We start from the raw sequence: 22,605 nt of genomic DNA on the forward strand, positions 1-22,605 counted from the left end.
GCTGGAGTTAACTTACTCCAAACTTGTCCCTATACAAATAAACATGGAATAAATAAAGGCAAACCCAAATTAATCTTTAAAAAGATTTTTAAAAATCATGTAAATTATTCATCAAACGCAGGAAATCAGTTCATGTGTTGAAAAATTATTATATTTGTGTATTTTTTGCCCAACAATTAGACAATTGCGTAAGAGGTAGAGAGCGAGCAGGGAGGCGTCTGATTGGTTCGTCAGATTGGTACCTCGTGGCAGACATTGGTTGAAGTTTTTACAGACTTACAAACTGATACAGATGACAGATTTTCTTTGTCTCTTTTTCAGAGAACATGAGTTATTAATTTCTGTCAGGACCTAAAAAAACAATTTCAACCAAAATCTTAAAAAGTGAATCTGGGGGAAAATGACCGACCCTGCCTTTAGTAAGATGCACATACCTGAATATTAACCGAGAGTTCGAAGCTCCTCTTCAAACAATATGTGACGCAAACATCTTTCACACTGAAAAGACTTTGACAGAGCCACACAAACTTCCAGATAATCATTTAAACTTCTTATTTATTTGATGTACATGTACATTCAGAGGAGTGTGTGTGTGTGTGTGTGTGTGTGTGTGTGTGTGTGTGTGTGTGTGTGTGTGTGTGTGTTCATTACGGGCACTTAATATCTCCGCTCACCAGAACAGGCGGCCATTTTTTTCTATCTTTTTTTTTTGTCAGTGTGTCATCACAGTGAAGACTTTAAACACATTGGAGGGGGGGGGGGAGGGGGGGAGATAAACAAACTGAGTTCACCTCTCATCTGTCGTCTGTTTGAACAGTTTCCAAGAATCAACACTTCATACTTTACACAAACGTCCATGTTGACAAGGTCAAGTGGGTCCCCTCTCGTTTCTCTGGCATTATTTTTTCCTCCTCTGACATTTAGACACATTTCAGAGGCTTGCAACAACTTTTGGTTTTTAATGACGGGCTTGTGGAGGAGGTCTGTGTACAGCTGGCGAGGAGAAAACTGCTCTGCTTTCACAGCATGCCTCTGATATGGTCACATGACGCGGGGAATAAAAAACCACACGTTTTTAGGCACTTTGAACATTTTCCTACTCCTCTGTGGTCTTACGGCAGTAAAAAAAGAAAAAAAAAAGGGTGGCTCACCTTCTGGTACAGTGCAAAACTCGTCTCTCATAAACAAATATTTATACAAAAAACACTTTTTTTTTACAATATACTGTACAATTTAACTTTATATAAACTGGGATATACAACACAAATAGGCCCCTTCAGCATTTTCTGGCTAAAATTTGGAATGTGTAATAATATATGACTTCTATGCAACAATTAGATCCTCAAATCTGAATATCAATGTGCTTAACATGAACATTTGTGCAGATCTATAGCAAGAAAAATGGATCTCACAGGTGGAAAATGTTGCTTCAGGACACATTTTGATGTAATTTCTGCAGATTTTTAAGACAATCGAGCTTCTAGCTGTGCCAAAATATAACTCATTAGCAACATAAACTCATGATTTTAACACTTTTATCAGAGGATGTGTGCAGATCAGTGGAAGATAACTACAATGTATAGCCTCAAGTTTTAGTTTCAGACAGATTGTGATGTGGTTTCTGCTGATTTTTAAAGACAGCAGGGTGTGTAGCTGCACTTATTACAGCCATTTCTTTTTAGAAAACATTACCACATGGCAACTTGTGCTATTGATTTTATCCTAACAGGATCATCTTGACAGGGGGAATATGTGCAGATCAGTAGAAGAAAACTATCTTTAGAGCCCCAGATTTCAGTTTAAGGCAGATTCTGGTGTGATTTCTGACTCTCTAGCTGCACTTGAAGGCATCACCTTTCATATTAATCTCGTAAAAACCAAATTGGTTGTGAGGATGGTGAGCAGAGTCCGACAAAGCAAGGAGTCACTCGAGTTCTCCACGTATTGATCATCCTCCTGATCGATGTAATCATCCTCAGAGTCCTCCTCGGAGTCTGAAAATCCGCTCCCCGCGAACCTATCGGCGGAATCCGAGCAGAAAGTCTTCATGCTGACTTTCACGTACTCACAAATGTTCCTGTCCGTGCCGTCGCACACACACGTGTCCAGCTGCTGCGCTTTGGGTATGGAGCGCATGTTCGCGATCACCCTCCGGCACCCGTCCGAGCACTTTTCCCCCCCGAAAAGTTTCCTGCACTGAAACAAGTAATCCCTCATCGCGGAGCTGCACGACGAGTCCTGCTCGCACTGCCGCCGGGCCTCCGTGCAGCCCATGGTGCTGGTGCGCGGCAGACACGGCTCGATGGCTTGTTTGGTGCTCCTGCAGACCGGGTCGAGGGCGCAGTCGCACTCCTCCAGGTCCGGGCCGCTTTGGGTTAAATTGAGCTGGATCAGAGACGAGATGCAGTGGCTGGGACACCTCTTGCGCTCCCCGGTGATGACGGAAGCGCACGCGTAGAGGTATTGATCGTAAGCGTAATGGCACTCCGGCTCCCCGTGGCACTTGAGGATTGCTTTCCAGCAGACCGGCCGGCGACTGTGGTTAGGAGAGCCGATGCATGAGCCGATGATCAGGATCAACACACTGCATGTCAAAAGCACCACTCGCTCCATCAATATGGCACGATTTTCCATTTCCAGGAAGAATAAGTCTGAAATACGTTAGAATTCATCAGGGCTTCTGCAGGGTTACTCACTGGTCACGTCATAATGTTAGATTGTAGCTGCCACAACGTAAGAAGCAGGTCACCAATGATGCCCATAACAAGTCCATCATATTAAGTCTCAATGTGGATTCAGAAGTCCCAGATCAACTCAGTCCCTGCTACTTCTACGTAGCCGATCCGTCGGTCAGCACGCACACACAAGACGAAAAAAAAGTGCTGGAAAAACAAACGGAAGAAGTTATTTCCCAAACTCTTCCCAAAGTAACGCGATAGATCCTTCAAGCGTGAAAGTCGCTCTTCGGTCGCTTCTCTGCCACCCCGCATCCACCCGGACTAACAGCAGCTTTGTGATGAAGTCTGTGGTGATGGACTGACTAGGTTGCTGCAAGAGAACCACTTCTGATTGGCTCGATTAACTGTTGAGATTATGACGTCACACGCAGGCAGTGACGCAAGCTGTTCGGTGTTTTGAGGAAACTTTCTGCAGAATGCACTCAGTAACTTCCAGCTGATTATCTATAGATGTCGAAATGAGAACGTTTTTGTGACTCATATTTGTTTTTGTTTTTGTGAGAAATTCAGTAAATCCACAATTTGCTGTTTAAAAAATTACCTTAAACATTTTTATGTTTCGTGAATCTTTAAGTAGGCTATAAAAAAGTTGACTCAATATGTTTATCGTCAGAAGGAGGACATACTGGCTGCTGCATTGTTGTCAGAGAAGCCAGCACTTCAACATAGCATGTTTCCTTGATGTCTGATCATATAGTAAGGACACTTTATCATTTCACTGATTGGACCTTTAAAGTCTTTATCTGTGATTTTTCACACTTAAATATAATATAAATCAAGTATATCCTCTGAAAATAACTCTGTGAGTCATGACTGTCTACAATGGGTGTAACACCCGAGTCCCACTGTCTGTGATGTTTTCAGAGTTTTCAGAGTCCTATCTTCACTTTGTTTACATCGCCCGGACGGCCGGCTGACTCCTCCCCTCGTGTATAAAAGTTGTTTAATTGAGGGACTAGAGAAAAGAAGAATAACATACTGTACTCACTGCTTAACTGTGTTTCTAGATCACGCTCATTTCAGGTAAATTTACATGCAGTGTGAAGATACGAGCAGAATAAAGATAGCTAGCATTAGCATGCTAACACAACAATGCAGCGCAAGTTGTTTTGGTTTCATGCTGGTGCTCAAGGGCGACATCTGCTGGATCAAAAAAATCACATATAAAGCCTTTAATGTCTGATCATATAGTAAGGTCACTTCATCATTTCAGTCGCTACACATCTCACTGATTGCTCCTTTAAGGAAAAAATGAAGACATCAGAATTTCATGCTAGGAGGTGTTGAAGATATTTTAACTTTAGTTATTTTTTGATGTCAAATAGTGACTTTTCTTCAAAGGAAATAAAGATAAATGCTGTTATAGTTTAGCCTACACACCTTTGCCGTCAGATGGTAATCGATCAATGCAATGTCTGTTTTCTGCATTCATTTTTTAGATGCTTCACACAAGAAAGATTCAGGACTCTCGATATGATGGCTTAAGTTGAAGTAGTTCATGAATGACATTAGCTGCACACATGTGATACAGTGTCTTGCTAAGTCGGTTCTGTCAGACCGTCCCAAAGGCTCGGTGTTTATCCTAAAGATGATGCTGAAGTCAGGGGCACGTCACTCGACCATATATGGCTATACTAAAATGAACGTCTTAATACCTGAAAAGCTTGTGATTTTAAACAATTCCAATGTGAGGTTCCAGATAACGGAGAGCAGACTCTACGTCTGCTAAAAAACAGAAGAGAGAACAGAGAGAAGAAAAAAACACAACAAAGTGACCTTGTTTGTCGTGCTGGACTCTTCAACCAATCAGCAGCCAAGCTTGACGGCAGGCTTAATTACCTTCAATTAAGCATGCTGCAGTGGCCACGAGCAGATATGACATTGTAGAACACAAAAACACCAAAAATAAAACCCGCTCTCTTATGTATAAATGGCACTAACATGCAGGGGAATAGAGATTTAAAAAATGCTGCTGTAGTTTATCCTACACCTTTACAGATCGGGCTGTTTTCTGCAGTACTGTTTGTTTGTCTTCTAATCTTTTATGGATAGTTCATCATGCTTTAAATAAATCTGCGGCAAACTTTGTATTCCAGAAACTTAAAATACTCTTTTATTAGAGCTCACCCCTGCAACAAGAACGGTGAGGATCAACGGGCGCCATCTTCTTTTTTTTTAGGTAAACACTTGGATTGTGGTTCTTCTTCTCCGCTGTCAGAAACAACAGCTGTTAAAACACATGCAGAGCTGCTGTCGGACACTTTTTTTGACCATGCAGGAAACATACCGAGCCGATGGTAAAAAAAAAAAAAAGTTATGATGGGAGACTGTTCCTAAAAAGTACTGGAGGAGAATGAAAAAAAGGAAAACATTCTGTGTAATCTTAAATCCTAATGATCCAGCACTTTCCCTTTTGTTAAGCGTATTTTCTAACAAACACATTAGCAAGAAAAGGACTTTAAAGAGGAAGAACCCCCGTAAACAAACATCTAATGGTTCTACAAGGGCCTTAAAGCCAACAGAAGAAAGTGTAGAAACTAAAACTACCCCCGTTCAGTCGGACAACTTTGTTCTTCTGACCCATGTCACTTCACCACACCATGACCACAAAGATCTGGCAGCTCTCAGGGGCCCCTCGAAACCTCCCCCCCTGATTCCAATTAGAGAGATTATAGAGGAGTCAAGACAAGAGCAGAGGAGTTTCTTAGCCAAACAACCCACACTTACAACCTCCCTCCCTTTCCTCCCTCCCTCCACGTCATCCAGCGGGGCATACCAGAGCAACAGGACGACTGCAGACTCAATCTGAGGCTACATCAAAGAGGAGGTTAGAGAAAGACCAAATGGTGAACTGCTCGAGGGTCTCCATTAACTCAGAGATCTGACATGAGAGCAGACTGCTTAAGCCGAAAACAACACTGAACAGCCAATGGAAACCTAAACCCACAGTGACCTTCTTACTGAGTCGTTCAGGGTCAAAAGTTAGCATTAGCTAGCATCTAAAAAGTGTCAGAAGTTTATTTTTACATAACTCTAAAAGTTCTTAATATTCAGTTTGAATTGGGCGTGGTTGAGTTCTGATATTTGTAATATAATCAGTCATGTGATCCAAACATGGAAAAAGTCACAAAGCAGCTCTTCACCTCTTTACAGCTTCTGTTAGGACAGGAAAACACTGTGCCAAATGACGTCAGCGTTTATGACACTTTAAAGGTTTTATATGCATTTTTTTGATCCAGCAGGTGTCGCCCTTGAGCACCAGCATGAAACCAAAACAACTCGCGCTGCATTGTTGTGTTAGCATGCTAATGCTAGCGATCTTTATTATGCTCGTATCTTCACACTGCATGTAAATTTACCTGAAATGAGTGTGATCTAGAAACACAGTTAAGCAGTGAGTACAGTATGTTATTCTTCTTTTCTCTAGTCCCTCAATTAAACAACTTTTATACACGAGGGGAGGAGTCAGCCGGCCGTCCGGGCGATGTAAACAAACTGCAGCCACCATGTTGGAAATCCTGTCTCAGCCTAACTTTCAGTCGACCTAACGACAGGCTGAGAGCTGGAGAGCTGGACAATTCACTTAGCAGACGCTTTTATCCAAAGCGACGTACATCAGAGAGTAAGAACAATACAAGCAAGGATCTAGAAAAAAGGGAACAATGTCAGTAAGAGCAAACAATCAGCTTTGAGTCTGATTGGACACACAGGTGCTGACAGGAAGTGACCAGAGGCAAAGCACAACATTGAGGGCAGTTCTTGAGAGCTCTAATCAGTATAGAAACCATCTTATAAGTCGTCGTTATCAAACAAAAACCATCATCACAACCATAATCATCATCAATAATATGGAGCCCATCATCATTAAGTTAGTAGGTATTCATGAAAGAGCTGGGTCTTTAGCTTTTTCTTAAAGGTGCAGAGGGACTCTGCAGATCCAATAGAGTCCAATGGGAATGTAAATTTTTCAAGACCGGAGGTTGCTGCTTGGTTTGAACTTGTTTTTTTTTTGTGCTGTTATGAGATTGTATTTTCTCTTAGATTCAGGAGACACTTTACGAGACTCTCTACTTTGATATCAATTGCGCTTTTTTTACTGTTTTGAGACAGATTTCCAACGTCACAGAGGTAGACGTTGGTGCTCTGTCACTCTTTAGGAGGCACACACTGATGCACAAGACCCATTTGAAAGAACAAACCCTGCCCACACGTTTCACTTTACTTTTAAGAAGTACTTCATAATGCATAGCAGAAATCCCATCAGCGTTGGGTTGTCGCCACACAAGAACAACGGCCAGATTGAGTTGAGCCAGCAGCTCTTGATGGAGCCAGCAGCTGCTGCTCTCCCCCAAACTGTACCTCTTAAATTACTCTAATACATCACTTTGATTCTTTACTCTGGTAGCAAGCCTCTTTGGGTTGTTCTGAGGGAAATAAGATGGCCAGTTTTTCTTGTCCTCCATTTATTTTCAAACTGGTAGCTCCGGATATGCATCCTGTAGATGCGGTTGTTCATGGCGACTTGCATATAATGGAGTTTCCAGAATAGGAATGCGGTTCCCGGGAGTAGATTTTGTAAATACTCATGCAGAGACAGACGTGCTCTTCAGTTTGTCTCCACTGCTGTCAGAAGTCATTACACACAAGCGGCTACAATCCACTGAACTCTGTATTCAAGTGCTTCCAAGCCCAGAGAGAGGGACAGGGAGCGAGAGGGGAGAGAGGGGAGGGAGGGAAAGGATTCATTTTTTAAAAGCTGCCAAGTGTTTTTTTCTGCCTGCATTTTTCATTTTTCTGTGTCTCCTGGAAAATGTCTCAGATGTCTGTCTCAGATATGCTCATATTTCTCTTGCATTCTTTTCTAACGACCGAAAGGAGCTGCAATGCTTTTGGTAAAAAACACAAAAATGACTTTGTCCTTTTGTTCAGCCTGTGCACAAAACCTGCAGTGTAACTGTCATCTTTAACCAAATCAACAACAGATCCCTGCAGGGTTTTTGAGTTTTTCTGTTATGCACCAGAAAACTTGGACAAATCAGGAGTAATTGGATCTCCTGGATTGAAGTTATATTGGTGACCTGTGGCATAAATTGCATCAACTGCAGAACTTAAAGATTACCATGCAAGGCGGAAAAATAAAGTGGTGGATTTATTAAACAAAAATGCACAAAAGAGCAAAAAAAAAAGAGTCCCAGGTAGATTATTAAAAAGCAACTAGACTACATAAACAGGAAGAAACCAAGGTTCCACAACCAACATTTTCCCACCCAGACTACGGCCGAGTCTACTTTTATCCCTCTCTTGGCCCCACCCTAATTGGGGCAAACTATTGCAGGAGAAAGGGAAGCCAAAGAACAACAATACCAACAAAAGTAAATGATGAAACAGCAAAAGAGCATGAAGATATTTCAAAGTGGGAAGCTAAAGCAGAATAAAAACCAACAATGATAAACATGAAACCTATTTCAATCAACCTATTTAGGTAAAACAAGAATGTGGGGGCAGGTGAAAAGGTATAGAGGAACCTTTTCACACCAGCAGTCAGTGTTAGCACGTTAGCATGTTAATCACACAAGAGATGTTTGCGCATGGTACCACATGTTCTGAGACTAAGTGAATCCCTCTTGGGGGGAATCCATGCACCAGGACAGGAAAAGGGGTTTGACTTTGAACTCGCTGGAGAACAGAGACATGGAGTTCAAACGTGGGTCAGTCAGGCGTTCAAGCAGCAACATGTACTCAGGAAGTGCTAATCGTTTTGGGACCAGCTAGCTATGATGTGGAGATAGTCAGTTATGTTTTTGATGTATCCCAAAAGTATAACAGAGTTCTTTTGGCTTGTTTCATGCAGAAAGATGAACGCCATAGCAGGGGGTAAAACTGGATCATGTTACGAACAGAATCATGAACCTTTTTGGTTTTTACACTAAAGGGGGTTTTACAGGAAAAGCTTTGAAATAGATCAAAGCAGAGAGACACTGGTTTGGCCATGACAAAAAGATGGTCATTGAAATTGGGCGCCGTAGTAGGTTAAAGGTTTTATATGCATTTTTTTGATCCAGCAGGTGTCGCCCTTGAGCACCAGCATGAAACCAAAACAACTCGCGCTGCATTGTTGTGTTAGCATGCTAATGCTAGCGATCTTTATTATGCTCGTATCTTCACACTGCATGTAAATTTACCTGAAATGAGTGTGATCTAGAAACACAGTTAAGCAGTGAGTACAGTATGTTATTCTTCTTTTCTCTAGTCCCTCAATTAAACAACTTTTATACACGAGGGGAGGAGTCAGCCGGCCGTCCCTGTGATGTAAACAAACTGCAGCCACCATGCTGGAAATCCTGTCTCAGTCTAACTTTCAGTCGACCTAACGACAGGCTGAGAGCTGGAGCTGAGGCGGGTTTTAAACCTCTTGACAAACCGTTACACTTTGCCCCAGGTCAATCATGTCAGCTAAGCGCCTAACTAAGGATAACACATATTGTTTTCAAAATCAAAACAGAGCCGTTTTTATTGTTATTCTTCTTTTCTCTAGTCCCTCAATTAAACTACTTTTATACACAAGGGGAGGAGTCAGCCGGCCGTCCTGACGATGTAAACAAACTGAAGCTGAAAACTCTGAAAACATCACAGACAGTGGGACTCGGGTGTTACACCCATTGTAGACAGTCATGACTCACAGAGTTATTTTCAGAGGATATACTTGATTTATATTATATTTAAGTGTGGAAAATCACAGATAAAGACTTTAATGAAACCTGCAGTAAAATCTGTTATACTGGACAATAGAAAGCCTGCTCAGGCTTGCAGTGCAGACACAGAGACACTGGTCAGGTACTGATACGATCACTTCTCTAGAGTACAAACAAGAGGATAATAAAACCACACTAATAAACCGATGTTTCTCTTCAAGGAGGAAGTAGATCCTCAGCACGGACACCGGTCTGGTGGTCAGAGCTCAGATGAGACTGTCTTCAGTGACAGTAACCACATGCATGTAATCTAAACACACCTCCCTTTGTAAGACGCAGCAGCAGCAGTGGTGGTCCGGTCCTACAGTCCCCAATCCATGACACCATAGAATAAATCAAGACGATGTGTTTACCGCTTCCACAGACGAACACCACAAAATACCATGGTTACTACTGTATTTGAAACCACCAGAATGAAAGATAAAACCTTCCTGCAGGGTCGGTTTGTTCTTAGATTTTTTTTTTGTTTGTTTGTTTTCTGAAGCTCTGCCAATTGTTTTTTGCTGAGATAGATGTTTTTTTAGGTGAAGCAGTTTTCAGAGATTCAGGCGTCAAAAAAGGAGTAGATGGTTATTTAATAAAGTGTGCTGTCAAAGGTAAACTTAAAAAAAGAGTCGGCTCAGCGCTTGGTAAGCATAAATGTTGCCTGGTAACATAACTTTAGAGAAAACAACCCTCTAAACTGCTGGGAAATGTTCTCAGATCCAACTTGGCACCAATACAGCCACATCAGTTTGCACAAAAAAAAAAGTGACGGAGTAACAAGAGACTGCACCAAAGTACCTCAGATGTCTGTTTAGATTCAAGGTTTTTGATGTGTAAATGTATGAAATGTGGTCTTGTAGAGGGGAAACTACCAAGAAAAACCTGTCGACGTTTTCATTGTTTTCTCCAAAATTAGAGAACTTGATGAGACGGGGGGGGGGGGGGGTATCAGGTACAAATATGGGTCCCTTTCGCAAACCTCCAGGCGGTATTTGGTTTCGCAGTCAGCTCCAGTCAGGGTGGTCTTGGGGTTCAGAGTTTATGTTGAATTTAAACACAGACTCTACAAGCCTGCCTTCCATCACTGTTTCTGAGGAAAGCCATGCTGATCTGTTAAACAAGCGATGAGACGGTAAGGTCCAATGTGTAGGCTGATGACTGAGTTTATAGAGACGTTTAATGGTACACACAACCTGCCAGAGATAATCCTGTTTATAATAGAAGTCGCTGGCTGAACATGTTCCAGGAAAGCGTACAGTTTTTAATCTTTTGTCTCTGAGCACACACCGGCTAGTTTCACAGACTTTGTATTTGGGACATTTTTTGGGATGAATAGTCTTCAACTTGTTTCCATCTTCTGGGAGGTAACAATAATTTTAGTTTTAGAATCCCTAATATGTTTTTTTATACTCTCTGTTATTGGGAGATGTGCTACTCAGTCAGAAGATATGCCTGAATTATTATATATATATATTTATTACCCTCTCTTTTTATGATGGTCACATTATTACATTTATATAATTTGATCTTCTTTCCATTAATGTTTACATGCCTACATACATTTTTTTCTCTCTAACTAATTTTTTATTTGTTTTTCATTTATTTATATTTTTGTTTGTTTTCTCGCTATTCCCCACTAAATTCCGCACTTTAATGCATCACGCTCTAACACACAACCTGAACATAAAAATCACTGATTGACTTTCATCTCATTTAGATGTATTTTGTCTGTATTGTTTTGCTATTTTGTATCTATTTTTATTTTTATTTTAATTGTAATTTTATTTTTAATTTTAATTTTAATTTTAATTTTAATTTTAATTTTAATTTTAATTTTAATTTTAATTTTAATTTTTAGACCCACGATAAGGACCTATGGCCATGCATTAAAGGAGAGATTCAAGCCTACATATGTCATCCCATCGATACACATGAGCACAGACATGCATACTTGTACACACACCACGCGGTAGCGAGGGACGCAGGCTGGGTTTTTTTCCTTTTCCTGCTCAATCTAAATATTGACTCAGTAACCTATAATCATACACAGTCTGAACACGATGGAAATAAACAAGTGTGCCTGTAATGTGTACGTGTTTGTGTGTGTCTCATGGGCGCTGGGGCCCCCTTGAATGCTGACACTAACAAAACACATATAAAACAAAGGAAGTGGTTGAGCTTTTTATTGAATACCAGACAATATGGATCCCGTCCAGCATGCTGGAGCTGCATGAATTAGGTTTTTTTAATATGCTTTACATATACAAAGAAGTTCTTTCAAAAGCACTGAAAATCCCATTTCTGATCAAACATCTGCTTTCAATTCACAAAATTTAACTTTCATATGACTCACATAGAGCACTCAGAAAGGCTTAAAATGGCCGAGAAGTAAAGGCAGCATGAACTGTTCTGCAGCGCGGTGCCAAGTTTCCAAGTGACGAAAGCTGCCAGGGATTCAAACAATGTAATGTTATTAAAAAAACTAATTTAGTTTCATATCAGAATCGTAATCTAGTTTTCCCCCCGTAGCTTGGAGCTGCACTACATGATGATGAAAGACACAGACTATGTGTTCGCTGACTTTGAAGGCATTGTAGTTCTGCAGAGCCACAAGAACAGCTTCACTAAATAAACATGATTGATTGAATGAAGGCTTTTGTGTCTGTTGGGATCTTTGTGTTTGTCTCTGTGAGTCTTTATGGCTCATTAGTAGTGCGGCAAAGCTTGGAAACATTTTCTGGGTCTGCTAAGGCCTTTCAGGGTGGGCTGCTGATGGCTGTCAAGTACAATGCAATGCCTAATATAGCCTCCCAGTATCGCTTGATGCCGATGCAGAAGTGCAAAAAAAAAAAAAAACTGCAGTTCTTTGAGTGTCCACTAGAGGCTGGCTGCAGAAGCACGGGTAGTCACATACACACCCATTCAAAAAATGAAATGTGAACATGTTTACAACCTCGAATAAAAAAAAAAATAGGTCTGATTGGTTATTGTCATCATGGGCACACACTGTATTGGGGGTGAGTTTATGAATGTTACCAGTTATCCATAGTTAGGCGCATAGCTGACATGATTGACAGGTAGGCGCGGTGTAACGGTTGGTCAGTAGTCTTAAATCCCGCCTCAGCTCCAGCTCTCAGCCTGTCGTTAGGTTAAACTGAAAGTTAGGCTGAGACAGCATTTCCAACATGGCGGCTGCTGCCAATAAGCCTCCAGCACCCCACCCCCCCCCCCCCCCCCCCTGCAGTAACAGACAGTGACGTCACTCAGGCGTTGTCCAATTATATTTAAAGTCTCTGCAGAAAACCCATGCATGCAGATGGCCTTTTCAACATATTCAAGAACATCAGCATTGTTTTGTATGTGTTTATTTAAAAAAAAAATACATTGTGTGTCTACAACAAATAACACAAACAGCACCGAGATGGAATAAGCACAGTGTGCGGCAGGCTTTAACGGGACCAGTGATGAGCTTGGTTCCTTTTCAATACAGTCGAGGGAATGAATAGAAAACACTAAACGATGAGCGTCCTGATGAGCCTCTTCATTCTGCTGTTGTTTGGTTTCTCAGCAGCAGACTTTTCCTGCTGAATTAAAAAACAACATAAAGTGATTTAATTATCCCAGAACGTTTCCTTATATGTACCTTTAATAAGATTCTGTGTAGGATTGATAAGTAGTGGAGTTAAATACCTCATTTCTTTTGCTTTTTGCAGATGTCCAGATACTCCTGCACATCATCAGGGGACCCCAGGACCACAGGGACTCTCTGGTGGATGGAGGTGGGCTGGATGTCCAGAACGTTCATAGATCCTGTCGTGGCCAGGCCTCCTGCCTGCTCGATGATGAACGCCATCGGGTTGCATTCATACAGCAGCCTCAGCTTGAAGGTAAACAAAGGACATAGGTGTGACTTTATAGGAATATAAATGCATAACAAAGGTCACCATGCAATTTTGTTTTTACTTTTTGTTTATAGGTTTTCTTTTCTTTCTTGCACAGGTTTAATTTAAATGTTTGTGTAGGACTAATCTCACTTTTGGTGAAGGTTTAGGTTTGATTTTTAGAGGTCACATATTCATGAATGTACAAAGCTGTGTAGTTACTGTAGGACACACAAAGGCGGTCAATGAAGAGGGTTATTAAGATATAAATCCTAAACTGTGAAATTGTGAATCCTTCTGTGTACATTTATTCTTCTTGAGACTAATCTGGCTGCACACACACATGCTCACCTTTCCCTTGGGACTCTTGACATTCGCTGGATATAAAAAGATTCCTCCGTACACCAAAGTACGGTGAACATCGGCGACCATAGACCCAACATACCGACTGCCATATGCAGCGGAACCGTCCTGGAAACACAAACACACAAAGCATTTTAATTATATAACGGACAACTGCCATGTTTTGTCATGTTAATAAAAAGGCAGCAACCAGTGTACAACCGGTTACCTGTGGGTATTTCTTCTTCTGCAGGTATTCTGTCACATCTGGGTAAAACTGCTGTGCGTATCCTTCGTTCAAACTGTAGATTTTCCCCTTCTTCTTGATCTTCACGTCTCGGTCCACCAAGATGAACTCACCGATAGCCTGAAGAATAAAAGCGATGAAAAATGAAATAAACGATGAAAAAAGGAGCAGGAAACACAATATTATGTATAATGACATTAGGTGGACATTAAGCTGAACTCTGGTCTTACAGGGTCGAGCATGAAGCAGTTGACCCCCTGACCCGTGGAGAGGACCATCATGGTGGCGCTGCCGTACAGAGCGTAACCTGCCGCTACGATGTTCCTTCCAGGCTGCAGAGCGTCGGCCTCCACCGGCTCATCATCTGTGGTCTGTGGAACGACACGTAAAATAGGTCATAAATATGTTTGCAGGGCAGTAGTGTTGTTGGGGACACTGCAAGTTTGACCCTTTTTAATGAATCAAGGAAAATCCATTAAAATGTTCATTGCATTTATGAGCAGCATGAAGCGTCACAGTTTGCTCACCTTTCGGTAGATGGCGAAAATTGTTCCGATGGAGACGAGACAGTCGATGTTTGAGGAGCCGTCCAGTGGATCGAAGCACACGATGTATTTTCCCTGTCAGGTGAGAACAAAAAAATATTATTAATGTTGTAATTAAAACCAGAAATAGAAGACATTTCTGATTTAAATATCTGTTCAAGACCAAGACAAATTCTCCTCATCGTCTCCTTACCAAAACCAGCACAGTACAGTATTGCATCTAATCGTATTGAATTGTACAGTATCATATTGTATAGTGTAGAGCAGTATGGTATGGTATTGTACTGTTTTGACACCTTTTTTGTATCATATTTATACATTTTATGAAATCGTATGGGATCATATTGTATCATATGGTGCCATAACATAAGGTTTTTTATTTTTTTTGTATTTGTAAGATGTATTTTTGGGCATTTTGTGCCTTTATTGGAGAGATAGTACAGTGGATAGAGTCAGAAATCAGGGAGAGAGAGTGGGGAATGACATGCAGGAAAGGAGCTATTGGTTGGATTCGAACCTGGACCGCCCACTTGGAGGACTACAGCCTCCGTATATGGAGTGCGCGCACTAGCCACTGCGCCACCAGCGCCCCAACATAAGGTATTTAACCTTATCCTATCTTCAACATCATGTGTTGTGTTGTGTTTCGTTGTATCATGTTGGTTTGTAGTTTTATATCATATCGTAATACCCTAATACGGTATTTTACCGTTTCTATCTTGAAGATAAGATCGTATTCTGTATCGCTTTGTTTCATATCCCACTGATCGGCCATTTTATGCCGTTCACGTCTTTATTGCGCAGATGAAAGTACCCGCTTGTCTGGCTCCACAATGATGGCCTTCTCGTCCTCCTCAGACACCAGCACACAGGAGGTGAATGAGGACTTGATCATGTTGATGACCAGGTCGTTGGACAGGACGTCCAGCTTCTTCACCTGGTCCCCCGTCACGTTGGTGCTTCCAGCGATGCCATATCTTCCAAGAGAGGAAAAGAGGAGACTGACTGACTAGCTGAGACCAAAGCCTGAGTAAAAGCTCCTCTGACACAGTTTAAAAGTAATAAAGGACATGCATTAATTAACCCCATAAAAACAACAAGAAACATCTCGTGATATGTTTGTTAAATTGTGTTTTTAGGCCCACATTGAGAATGGAAAGAAAACCTCATTATCTTCTTGACCTTTGCCCCCGAGTGAATGTACACAACAAGTTAAGTTTACCTTTGGCCGGGGTCTGAATCCGCTTTGAAATGTAGATAACTCATTGATCAGTCTCCCAACATGCTGATGTACTTATCAATGACATGATGTGACGTCAACATTTCAAAAATGTTTCAGGAGTGTTGAATAAGGTGCATGATTTATTTATTGTTTTACAAGGAAAAGGTTGCAAGACATGCTCTGTTTGTCTGCAAAGCTTTATTTACTGCAGAACATGTATGCTCTCTGTGACTGCACAACTTTCTCTTTGTATTTAACCATCTCAACCATCCTCAAAAGAAAGTACAGAACTAATTCAAGATGTCAAAATGCACCTTAAGTTTAGAACATATATTCATGACTAATGCAATGGAAAGGAGGAGAAATTAAGACTTACAAATCTGAATTTAATGGGTATTCAATCTCGCTGAAGTGGTATTTGTTTTTAAATGTTTAGATGGGTGCATATTATAGTCCCTGACTTGTCTCAGTAATAATTGTAATAACTATTGGATGCCCTAGAGATGCTCATGTTTCTTCTGTTAGTCTCACTTTGTAAAACGATATGAAGAGTTTATCCTACTCACAGGTTAGCGATCCCAGCCTTCCTGACAGCCGTTGAGATGGCTTTGACGGCCGTGCAGATGGAGTTGAGCAGGGTGGTGAGCTCTCCTGTGCCCTGGGCCTTCCTTCCCTCCTCCAGGACAAACCTGGTGAGGGTCACAACATTGGTGTCGAACGCTCCTCTGTCAGACATCGTGCTGTCAGGTGTGGAACCGGGACCCTAATGTCTTATGAAGTCAAAAAGGTGAGTGTAATCCTGGAGTTAAAAAAGTGGACTCTAGAACTGAGATAGGGGGGAAGGAGGGACGGGGGGTGTGAGGCTCTTTGAACCAATCAAACGTGTCTTTTCTCACTCTCAGGCAGGGGGTTGGTTTGATCACCTCTGGGACTGAGGGTTTAAAAGAGCAAAGTTCACAGATAGGGAACATTTTGTTGTGTTTTCAAAAAAGAAAAGACCTTCGCCTGATTTAATCCCTGCTCACTTTGACTTCAGATTAGTTGCTTTTTTACATCTGCAATGTGAAAGTACGACTTAGTTTGAGCAATTTGTCCTTTATTTCACGTGTTTTTATTATGGGCAATACTTTACAAAACATAAACTTATATATCCTGTAGTCCTGACTCATGGTACAGTTATCGGAAGAATCGCTGGTGACAAAAGTGACATTTTATTTTTTTTAAATGTGAAAACGTGAGGACAGATTTCTCTGCCATTTTGACTCACAGTGTCATTACTTCATGACTCCTCACGGTGGCGCTAATGACACTAATGAGGGTAACAGAAGTTAATCTGCACGGCAGGATAAACGACTCCTTTTCTGCATGATCCTGCAGAAGTTCAAAGTTCAAACCTCATTTTTTATGCTGCTGATAAAACAGTGTTTGAGAGGTAAAGGGGAGCTGCAGGCAGAGGTGGCGAGCATTATCTCTGCAGCGTGCATGTACTCGCTTTATGACCATCTCTGTCTGGGAAACAGACGTGGAAAGGTACAAAGACTTCACAGTGTCCGTAGTCGTACACATGACTTACAATATGAGCTGACCTGAGAAGTTGAATAGACTTTGTTTCACAACAGAGAGCTGAAGTTGAACTTTGAACTAAACAGGATAGCAGCCATGATAATAGCCTCCGTCATGATGTGATGTTTGATGGTTAACCACACAACGTCCACAGCTCTTGTGGGTCTGCATTAGCAAACCTGCAAAAACCACACATACAGTAGATATTATAATAATATGATTGTCCTCCTGCAAATGTGCATCACATGCAGCGTGTGCATAATATCAAGGAGTGTGCAATATTGTGTTTTATTTATTTAATGAACTGCATGTTTTTTCTGCTTCATGCCATCTGCACTGTAAAGGACATCCATCAAACTTTGTTGTACTCTGCTTGTGCAATAATACAATCTGAATAACTTTAAGATATGGTTTAAATAGCCTGACATAGACACAAACACATCCTAAATGGGTTACCTAAAATCATATGTTTATCTTTTCTCTACCTGTGTACCAACTGTGCAAGGCTGTGACGACACATTTTCCGCTGGGGGAGTAGCCTATAAAGAATTGTTATTGCCTTGTGTTGTTGCCTTGCTTGTCTATTGTCAAATGCAATTCTCCAGAGTGTCCACACGATGTCGCTGTGCAGTTTACAAGTAGATGAGAACAAATGAAGTCTGGGCATTGAATCGATTCTAATGAGCATGCTCTGCTTGTAACTCTAAACCTGGTCCTGGATCGATCAGAGTTTTATTTTAGTGCTCTGCAGAAAAAAAGAAAGAAAAGAGGGGCTACATTTTTCACTTAAAGTGATCAACCTATCAATAAATCAATCAATCGATTAATCAAACAAACAACTTTATTTACCTCACCAGGGTTAATTGGTTTTGAAGCAACTTGCACAGAAAAATAGAAACAAAGAAATAAACAGACAACACACATTTACATAAGAGCTAAAATACAGACTAAATACAAATATTCTGCTTAATTATAATAAATTAGCTGACTGATAGGAAATATGTACATAGAAAAATAAGAGTCTGTTCAAATGTGTGTGACTTGTTGAATTCTGAGTGAACAACATGGAATACTTGTAACTTCATGTAAAGAATCAGAGTTGAAATCTTTGACTGGTTGTAAAAGCTGAGTCACTCAGTGTGTTGTTCGCTGTCTCTGCGGTAGTTTCACTCATGGTTTCCTGGTGTACCTGTTTAGTGCTGCCTGTTTACAGCATATAACACAGGTGAATGATTTTCATATCACCACAATCAACATGTTTACAGTTCAAGATGTCACAATAGAAAGCATTTCTCTTTTTTTTCCTCTTAGTACTTTATCAGAACAACAACAAGATTTGGTGTGACAAACAAATCAAAGTCAATGTGATTGTAGATTTCTTCACAAAAAAATGGTGAGAACAAAGTATATACAATAAAGAAGATAAGGCAAGTAGTTTTCATTCTGTTCAAAACGATTTAGGCCTCAAAATACACAAAGAAGAAGAAGAAAAATAAGTTTGATTTCATGTAGAAATAAATCACAACAAGGGGATTCAATGTGAAGAAAAAGCAAAGAGTGAAATGTTGTCGTCTTATTCTACCTTCCCTCGTTACATCACTTTCACTGTGAGACCAAAACTTTCATCACCAGGTTGAAGTTGTACAGGAACAAAAAAAACACACACAAAGAAAAGTTCTGAACATTTCAGACTGAAGACAAAAGAAGACAAAAACAAGAGTTTCAAAAATGTATCACACAATAATATTCTCAGCTCACGTCGATATTTGATCGTCACCTAATTTTGAAAGATGGTGAACAAAAGTCATCATGAGCAGAGATAGTCTCCATGGCTGAAGAGACACAGGAAGGAGCGCCACCTTAAAAAAAAAAAAAATCAAAGATCAAAACACGACAACAGATATTTAGATGCCGAAGTACCGCCACCTAATGTTTTGATTGACATGTGATCTGTGTGCAGTGAGGGACAATGACTTCTGTCTTTTTCAGTTTACACAACTCAGCAGTGGATCCAACATAATACATCTTGAGTCCAGCATGTAGAGGCTGAGTGAATGTGGTCTGGACTCTGTGGAGGACAGTCATGGTGTCAGAGATACTGTAGAAGGACAGAATACCTGCTCTGTGATCCAGGTACACTCCTATTCTGGAGGACCCAGGACCTGAGACTGGAGTGCTGACTTTGTTGTGCCAAAAGTTATAACTGCCGTTGTCACAATCTAACGCCCAAGATTTGTCATTGTAGCCAAACCCACATTCATCTGAGCTCCCTGCTCTGCTGATGTTCTTGTATGCGACTGCGACACAAACTTCTCCTCCTCTCCACTCCACCTCCCAGTAAGAACGTCCGGTCAGACTCTCTTTACTCAGGACCTGAGAGTAATGACTGAATCTGTCTGGATTACTAGAATGAGACTGTTGTTCCCATACAAAATTTACTTTTCTGTTCCCCTCAGATAATGACAGATCTGTGTGTGCTGTGTTTGGATCCAGTGTGATGTCACATGAATATTTTAAGAACTCAGCTCTGGTCATGGTCTCTGATAGTAAAACATACACATCAGTCACTATCTGTGAGATGTTTATCCATTTCTCTCTCAGGACGTCCTGTAATATATCTCTGACATCTGACACAGCCGCTGTCACGTCCTCAAAGTACCTCGTAGGACAGATCTTGATGCCGGACGAGTGTGTAGATTCAACGAGTGGTGACAGTGAGGGGTAGTCGTGGAGAAACTGGTTGTGGTCCTGTGTTTGTGACAGCTTCTCCAGTTCAGCGTCTCTCCTCTTCAGCTCAGTGATCTCCTGCTCCAGCTTCTCCTGAAGCTCTCTGACTCGACTCACTTCAGTTTGCTGCTGGGATCTGACATGCTGCTTCACATCAGAGCGTCTTTTCTCCATGAGACGGATCAGCTCAGTGAAGATCTTCTCACTGTGCTCCACTGCTTTATCAGCCGAGCCATTTATAACCGCCACCTCCCGTTGAAGCAACTTCAAATCTTTCTTTCTGAACTTGATTGTCTCCTGGACGTTCTGTCGACTCACCTCCACCTCTCTCTGCCTCTCGCTCCTTTCTGCTGCAGCTGGGACTGTGTCGTGACCTTTGTGTTGGTCCATTAAACACAGATAACAGATAGACTCCTGATCAGTGCGACAAAATATCTTCATCACCTCATCATGACGAGAGCAGACGTTCTCCTGGAGCTTCTTGGAGGGCTCCACCAGCTCGTGTTTCTTTAATGGAGGTACTTCAAAATGAGGCCGGAGGTGTTTCGCACAGTAAGAGGCCAGACACTGCAGACAGGACTTTTGGGCTTTCAGTTTCCTCCCGGTGCAGACATCACAGGCCACGTCTTCAGATCCAGCATAGCAGTGATCAGCAGGAGCAGCTTGGCGCCCAGTCTTCTCAGTCAGCTCCTCCACTAAATCTGCCAACATGGTGTTCTTCAACAGGACAGGCCTCGGTGTAAAAACATGTCTGCACTGAGGGCAGCTGTAGACTCTCTTCTCATCCTCTGTATCCCAGTGGCTTTTAATACACTTCATGCAGTAGCTGTGTCCACAAGAAGTAGTCACCGGAACCTTCAGTAGATCCAGGCAGAGGGAACAGCAGAATCTGTCTTGGTCCAGTTGGTTTCCTCGCTGAGCCATTTCTACTCAATGGTTCAAATAGTTCCTCTTTCTCTGGATAGAAACACAGTCAGCGCTCTGATGAACGACAACCGTTCTGCTCTTGTTGACACTGGTTTTTCAGTTCCAGTAATTCACACCAAGCTGTTTTAGATGAAGGGGAGGGATCATCAGATAGTTATTTCGATGGATCAGAGTTCACTGCAAGGGGAAGAGATTTCAGTCCTTTAATTAGGTAATATGCAGGGTGTTACCTGGGATTTACAGCATGCAGATAAAGTATTTGGACGTAGAGAGAGGACACTTTGCCCTCAACAGTTTATACAATATATAATATAGTCAATATTATTCATACTTTCATACAGTAAAGAATGAAGAAGAAAAAACAGGCAGTGCTTCCTTTTTTTAAATCCATTGCTCAGTTTTGTATTCTTTGTTCTTGTCTACAGATCCTCAAGACCTGTTGAATAACTTTTTTATTGTTTAACCGTTGTCCTTTGTTCGGTTTATAAAAGTACCACGTACTTACAGTATGCAGCTTTAAGTATCATATAACCATTATTTCTCTACAGAAATGGATAACAATAAAACACATATCATTGGTGTGGAGCAGCTCGTACACATGAGAAAGAAACACAAACAAAGACAAGTTGACAAGCAACAGATTATCCTACACAAGGAGTTCAAACACAGATAAGACCTAAAGGAGACACTGATATTGGACGGATTGATTCAGAGTCAGCCAGACTGAATACAAAAATAGAAATTGTGCAGTTTGGACCTCAGAAGGTACAAAAAAAATGTGACTGATCCAAGGAAAAGAACAAAACAAACATGTTCAAAATTGAAATACCCAGACTTTTTAGACGAAACAAAATGTTCAGATACACATTCAGTGACAACTGAAAAAGACTGCGACCCACTTTTGGGTTCTGAACCATCAGTTGAGACCCACTACATCAGCCCAAAAGATGCAGGGGGCCCCCAAATGAGTAAATCCACCACTGTGCATGACTTACAACGGATGCTGACCTAAAACCTGCAAAGTACACTTAAAGATATTATAATATTGTCCTCCTGCAAATGTGCATCACATGCTGTGTGAGAGTGTGTGTGTGTGTGTGTGTGTGTGTAATATAGAGGAGTGTTTTTATGTGTTTTATTCATTTATTGAAGTACATGTTTTTTCTGCTTCATGCCATCTGCACCGTTAAGGACATCCATCTCACGCTGTTGTACTCTACTTGTGCAATAATACAATCTGAAAAACTTAATAGATGGTTTAAATAGCCTGTTACATAAACACAAACATCCTAAATGGGTTACATAAAATCACGTGTATAATTTTTTCTCTGCTAGTTATCCTATTTCTCACCTGCATTTTCGATCGATCTGTGTAGTAACTTCGTTTTTTTTTTCTACTATCAGGTTGGAGATCCAGGACTCTGACCTGGAAGAGGGCATGCTTTAAAGAGCTTTGTTACAAGTCTTAATAAGCTTCCACGTTAACAGGATGCTTTGATTGTTTATGAGTCTCTTCCTGTAGTTATATGTTTCTGTGTACAAAATGTGCAAGGCTGTGTGACAACATATTTTCTGCTAGGGGAGTAAAAAGTATTGTGATAAAGCATAGTATTGTCTTGTTGCCTTCCTTGTCTATTGTCAAATGCATTTCTCCAGAGTGTCCACACGATGTCGCT

General features: G+C 41.1%; 3 protein-coding genes across 4 annotated transcripts; all 3 read right to left on the bottom strand.

The window, feature by feature from the left end:
- Positions 1-537: 537 nt before the first annotated feature.
- gas1b (growth arrest-specific 1b) lies at positions 538-3,037 on the bottom strand. Its single transcript, XM_061061490.1, has one exon. The coding sequence runs from the start codon at positions 2,632-2,634 to the stop codon at positions 1,858-1,860; it is 777 nt and encodes a 258-aa protein (XP_060917473.1). The 5' UTR covers positions 2,635-3,037; the 3' UTR covers positions 538-1,857.
- A 9,985-nt stretch (positions 3,038-13,022) lies between these two features.
- On the bottom strand, positions 13,023-16,520 carry fbp1b (fructose-1,6-bisphosphatase 1b). Of its 2 annotated transcripts, none has more exons than XM_061060727.1 (8): positions 16,279-16,520; positions 15,305-15,467; positions 14,473-14,565; positions 14,176-14,316; positions 13,928-14,065; positions 13,708-13,827; positions 13,166-13,355; positions 13,023-13,056 (listed from the first exon to the last, which is right to left on the bottom strand). In XM_061060727.1, exons 1-7 carry the CDS (start codon positions 16,446-16,448, stop codon positions 13,167-13,169), a joined length of 1,014 nt encoding a protein of 337 aa, XP_060916710.1. In that variant the 5' UTR covers positions 16,449-16,520; the 3' UTR covers positions 13,023-13,056; position 13,166. The 2 variants fall into 2 exon arrangements, with proteins under 2 accessions (XP_060916710.1, XP_060916709.1); XM_061060726.1 differs by having other exon boundaries at positions 13,023-13,059; positions 16,279-16,518.
- A 2,520-nt stretch (positions 16,521-19,040) lies between these two features.
- On the bottom strand, positions 19,041-21,161 carry LOC132992336 (E3 ubiquitin/ISG15 ligase TRIM25-like). The gene has a single exon (XM_061061579.1). It carries the CDS (start codon positions 20,924-20,926, stop codon positions 19,202-19,204), a length of 1,725 nt encoding a protein of 574 aa, XP_060917562.1. The 5' UTR covers positions 20,927-21,161; the 3' UTR covers positions 19,041-19,201.
- Positions 21,162-22,605: the final 1,444 nt, after the last annotated feature.

Source organism: Labrus mixtus, chromosome 17 (genome assembly GCF_963584025.1).
Source record: "Labrus mixtus chromosome 17, fLabMix1.1, whole genome shotgun sequence".
NCBI classification, from domain to species: Eukaryota; Metazoa; Chordata; class Actinopteri; order Labriformes; family Labridae; genus Labrus; species Labrus mixtus.

Excerpts from the sequence above, each read along its gene's own strand:
- gas1b (XM_061061490.1), bottom strand. The coding sequence starts at position 2,634 with ATGGAAAATCGTGCCATATTGATGGAGCGAGTGGTGCTTTTGACATGC.
- fbp1b (XM_061060727.1), bottom strand. The coding sequence starts at position 16,448 with ATGTCTGACAGAGGAGCGTTCGACACCAATGTTGTGACCCTCACCAGG. Across the intron at positions 14,066-14,175 it reads ACTGCTTCATGCTCGACCCT|GCTATCGGTGAGTTCATCTT; the intron begins GTAAGACCAGAG and ends TTTATTCTTCAG. Across the intron at positions 13,356-13,707 it reads TCAAGAGTCCCAAGGGAAAG|CTGAGGCTGCTGTATGAATG; the intron begins GTGAGCATGTGT and ends TTTACCTTCAAG.
- LOC132992336 (XM_061061579.1), bottom strand. The coding sequence starts at position 20,926 with ATGGCTCAGCGAGGAAACCAACTGGACCAAGACAGATTCTGCTGTTCC.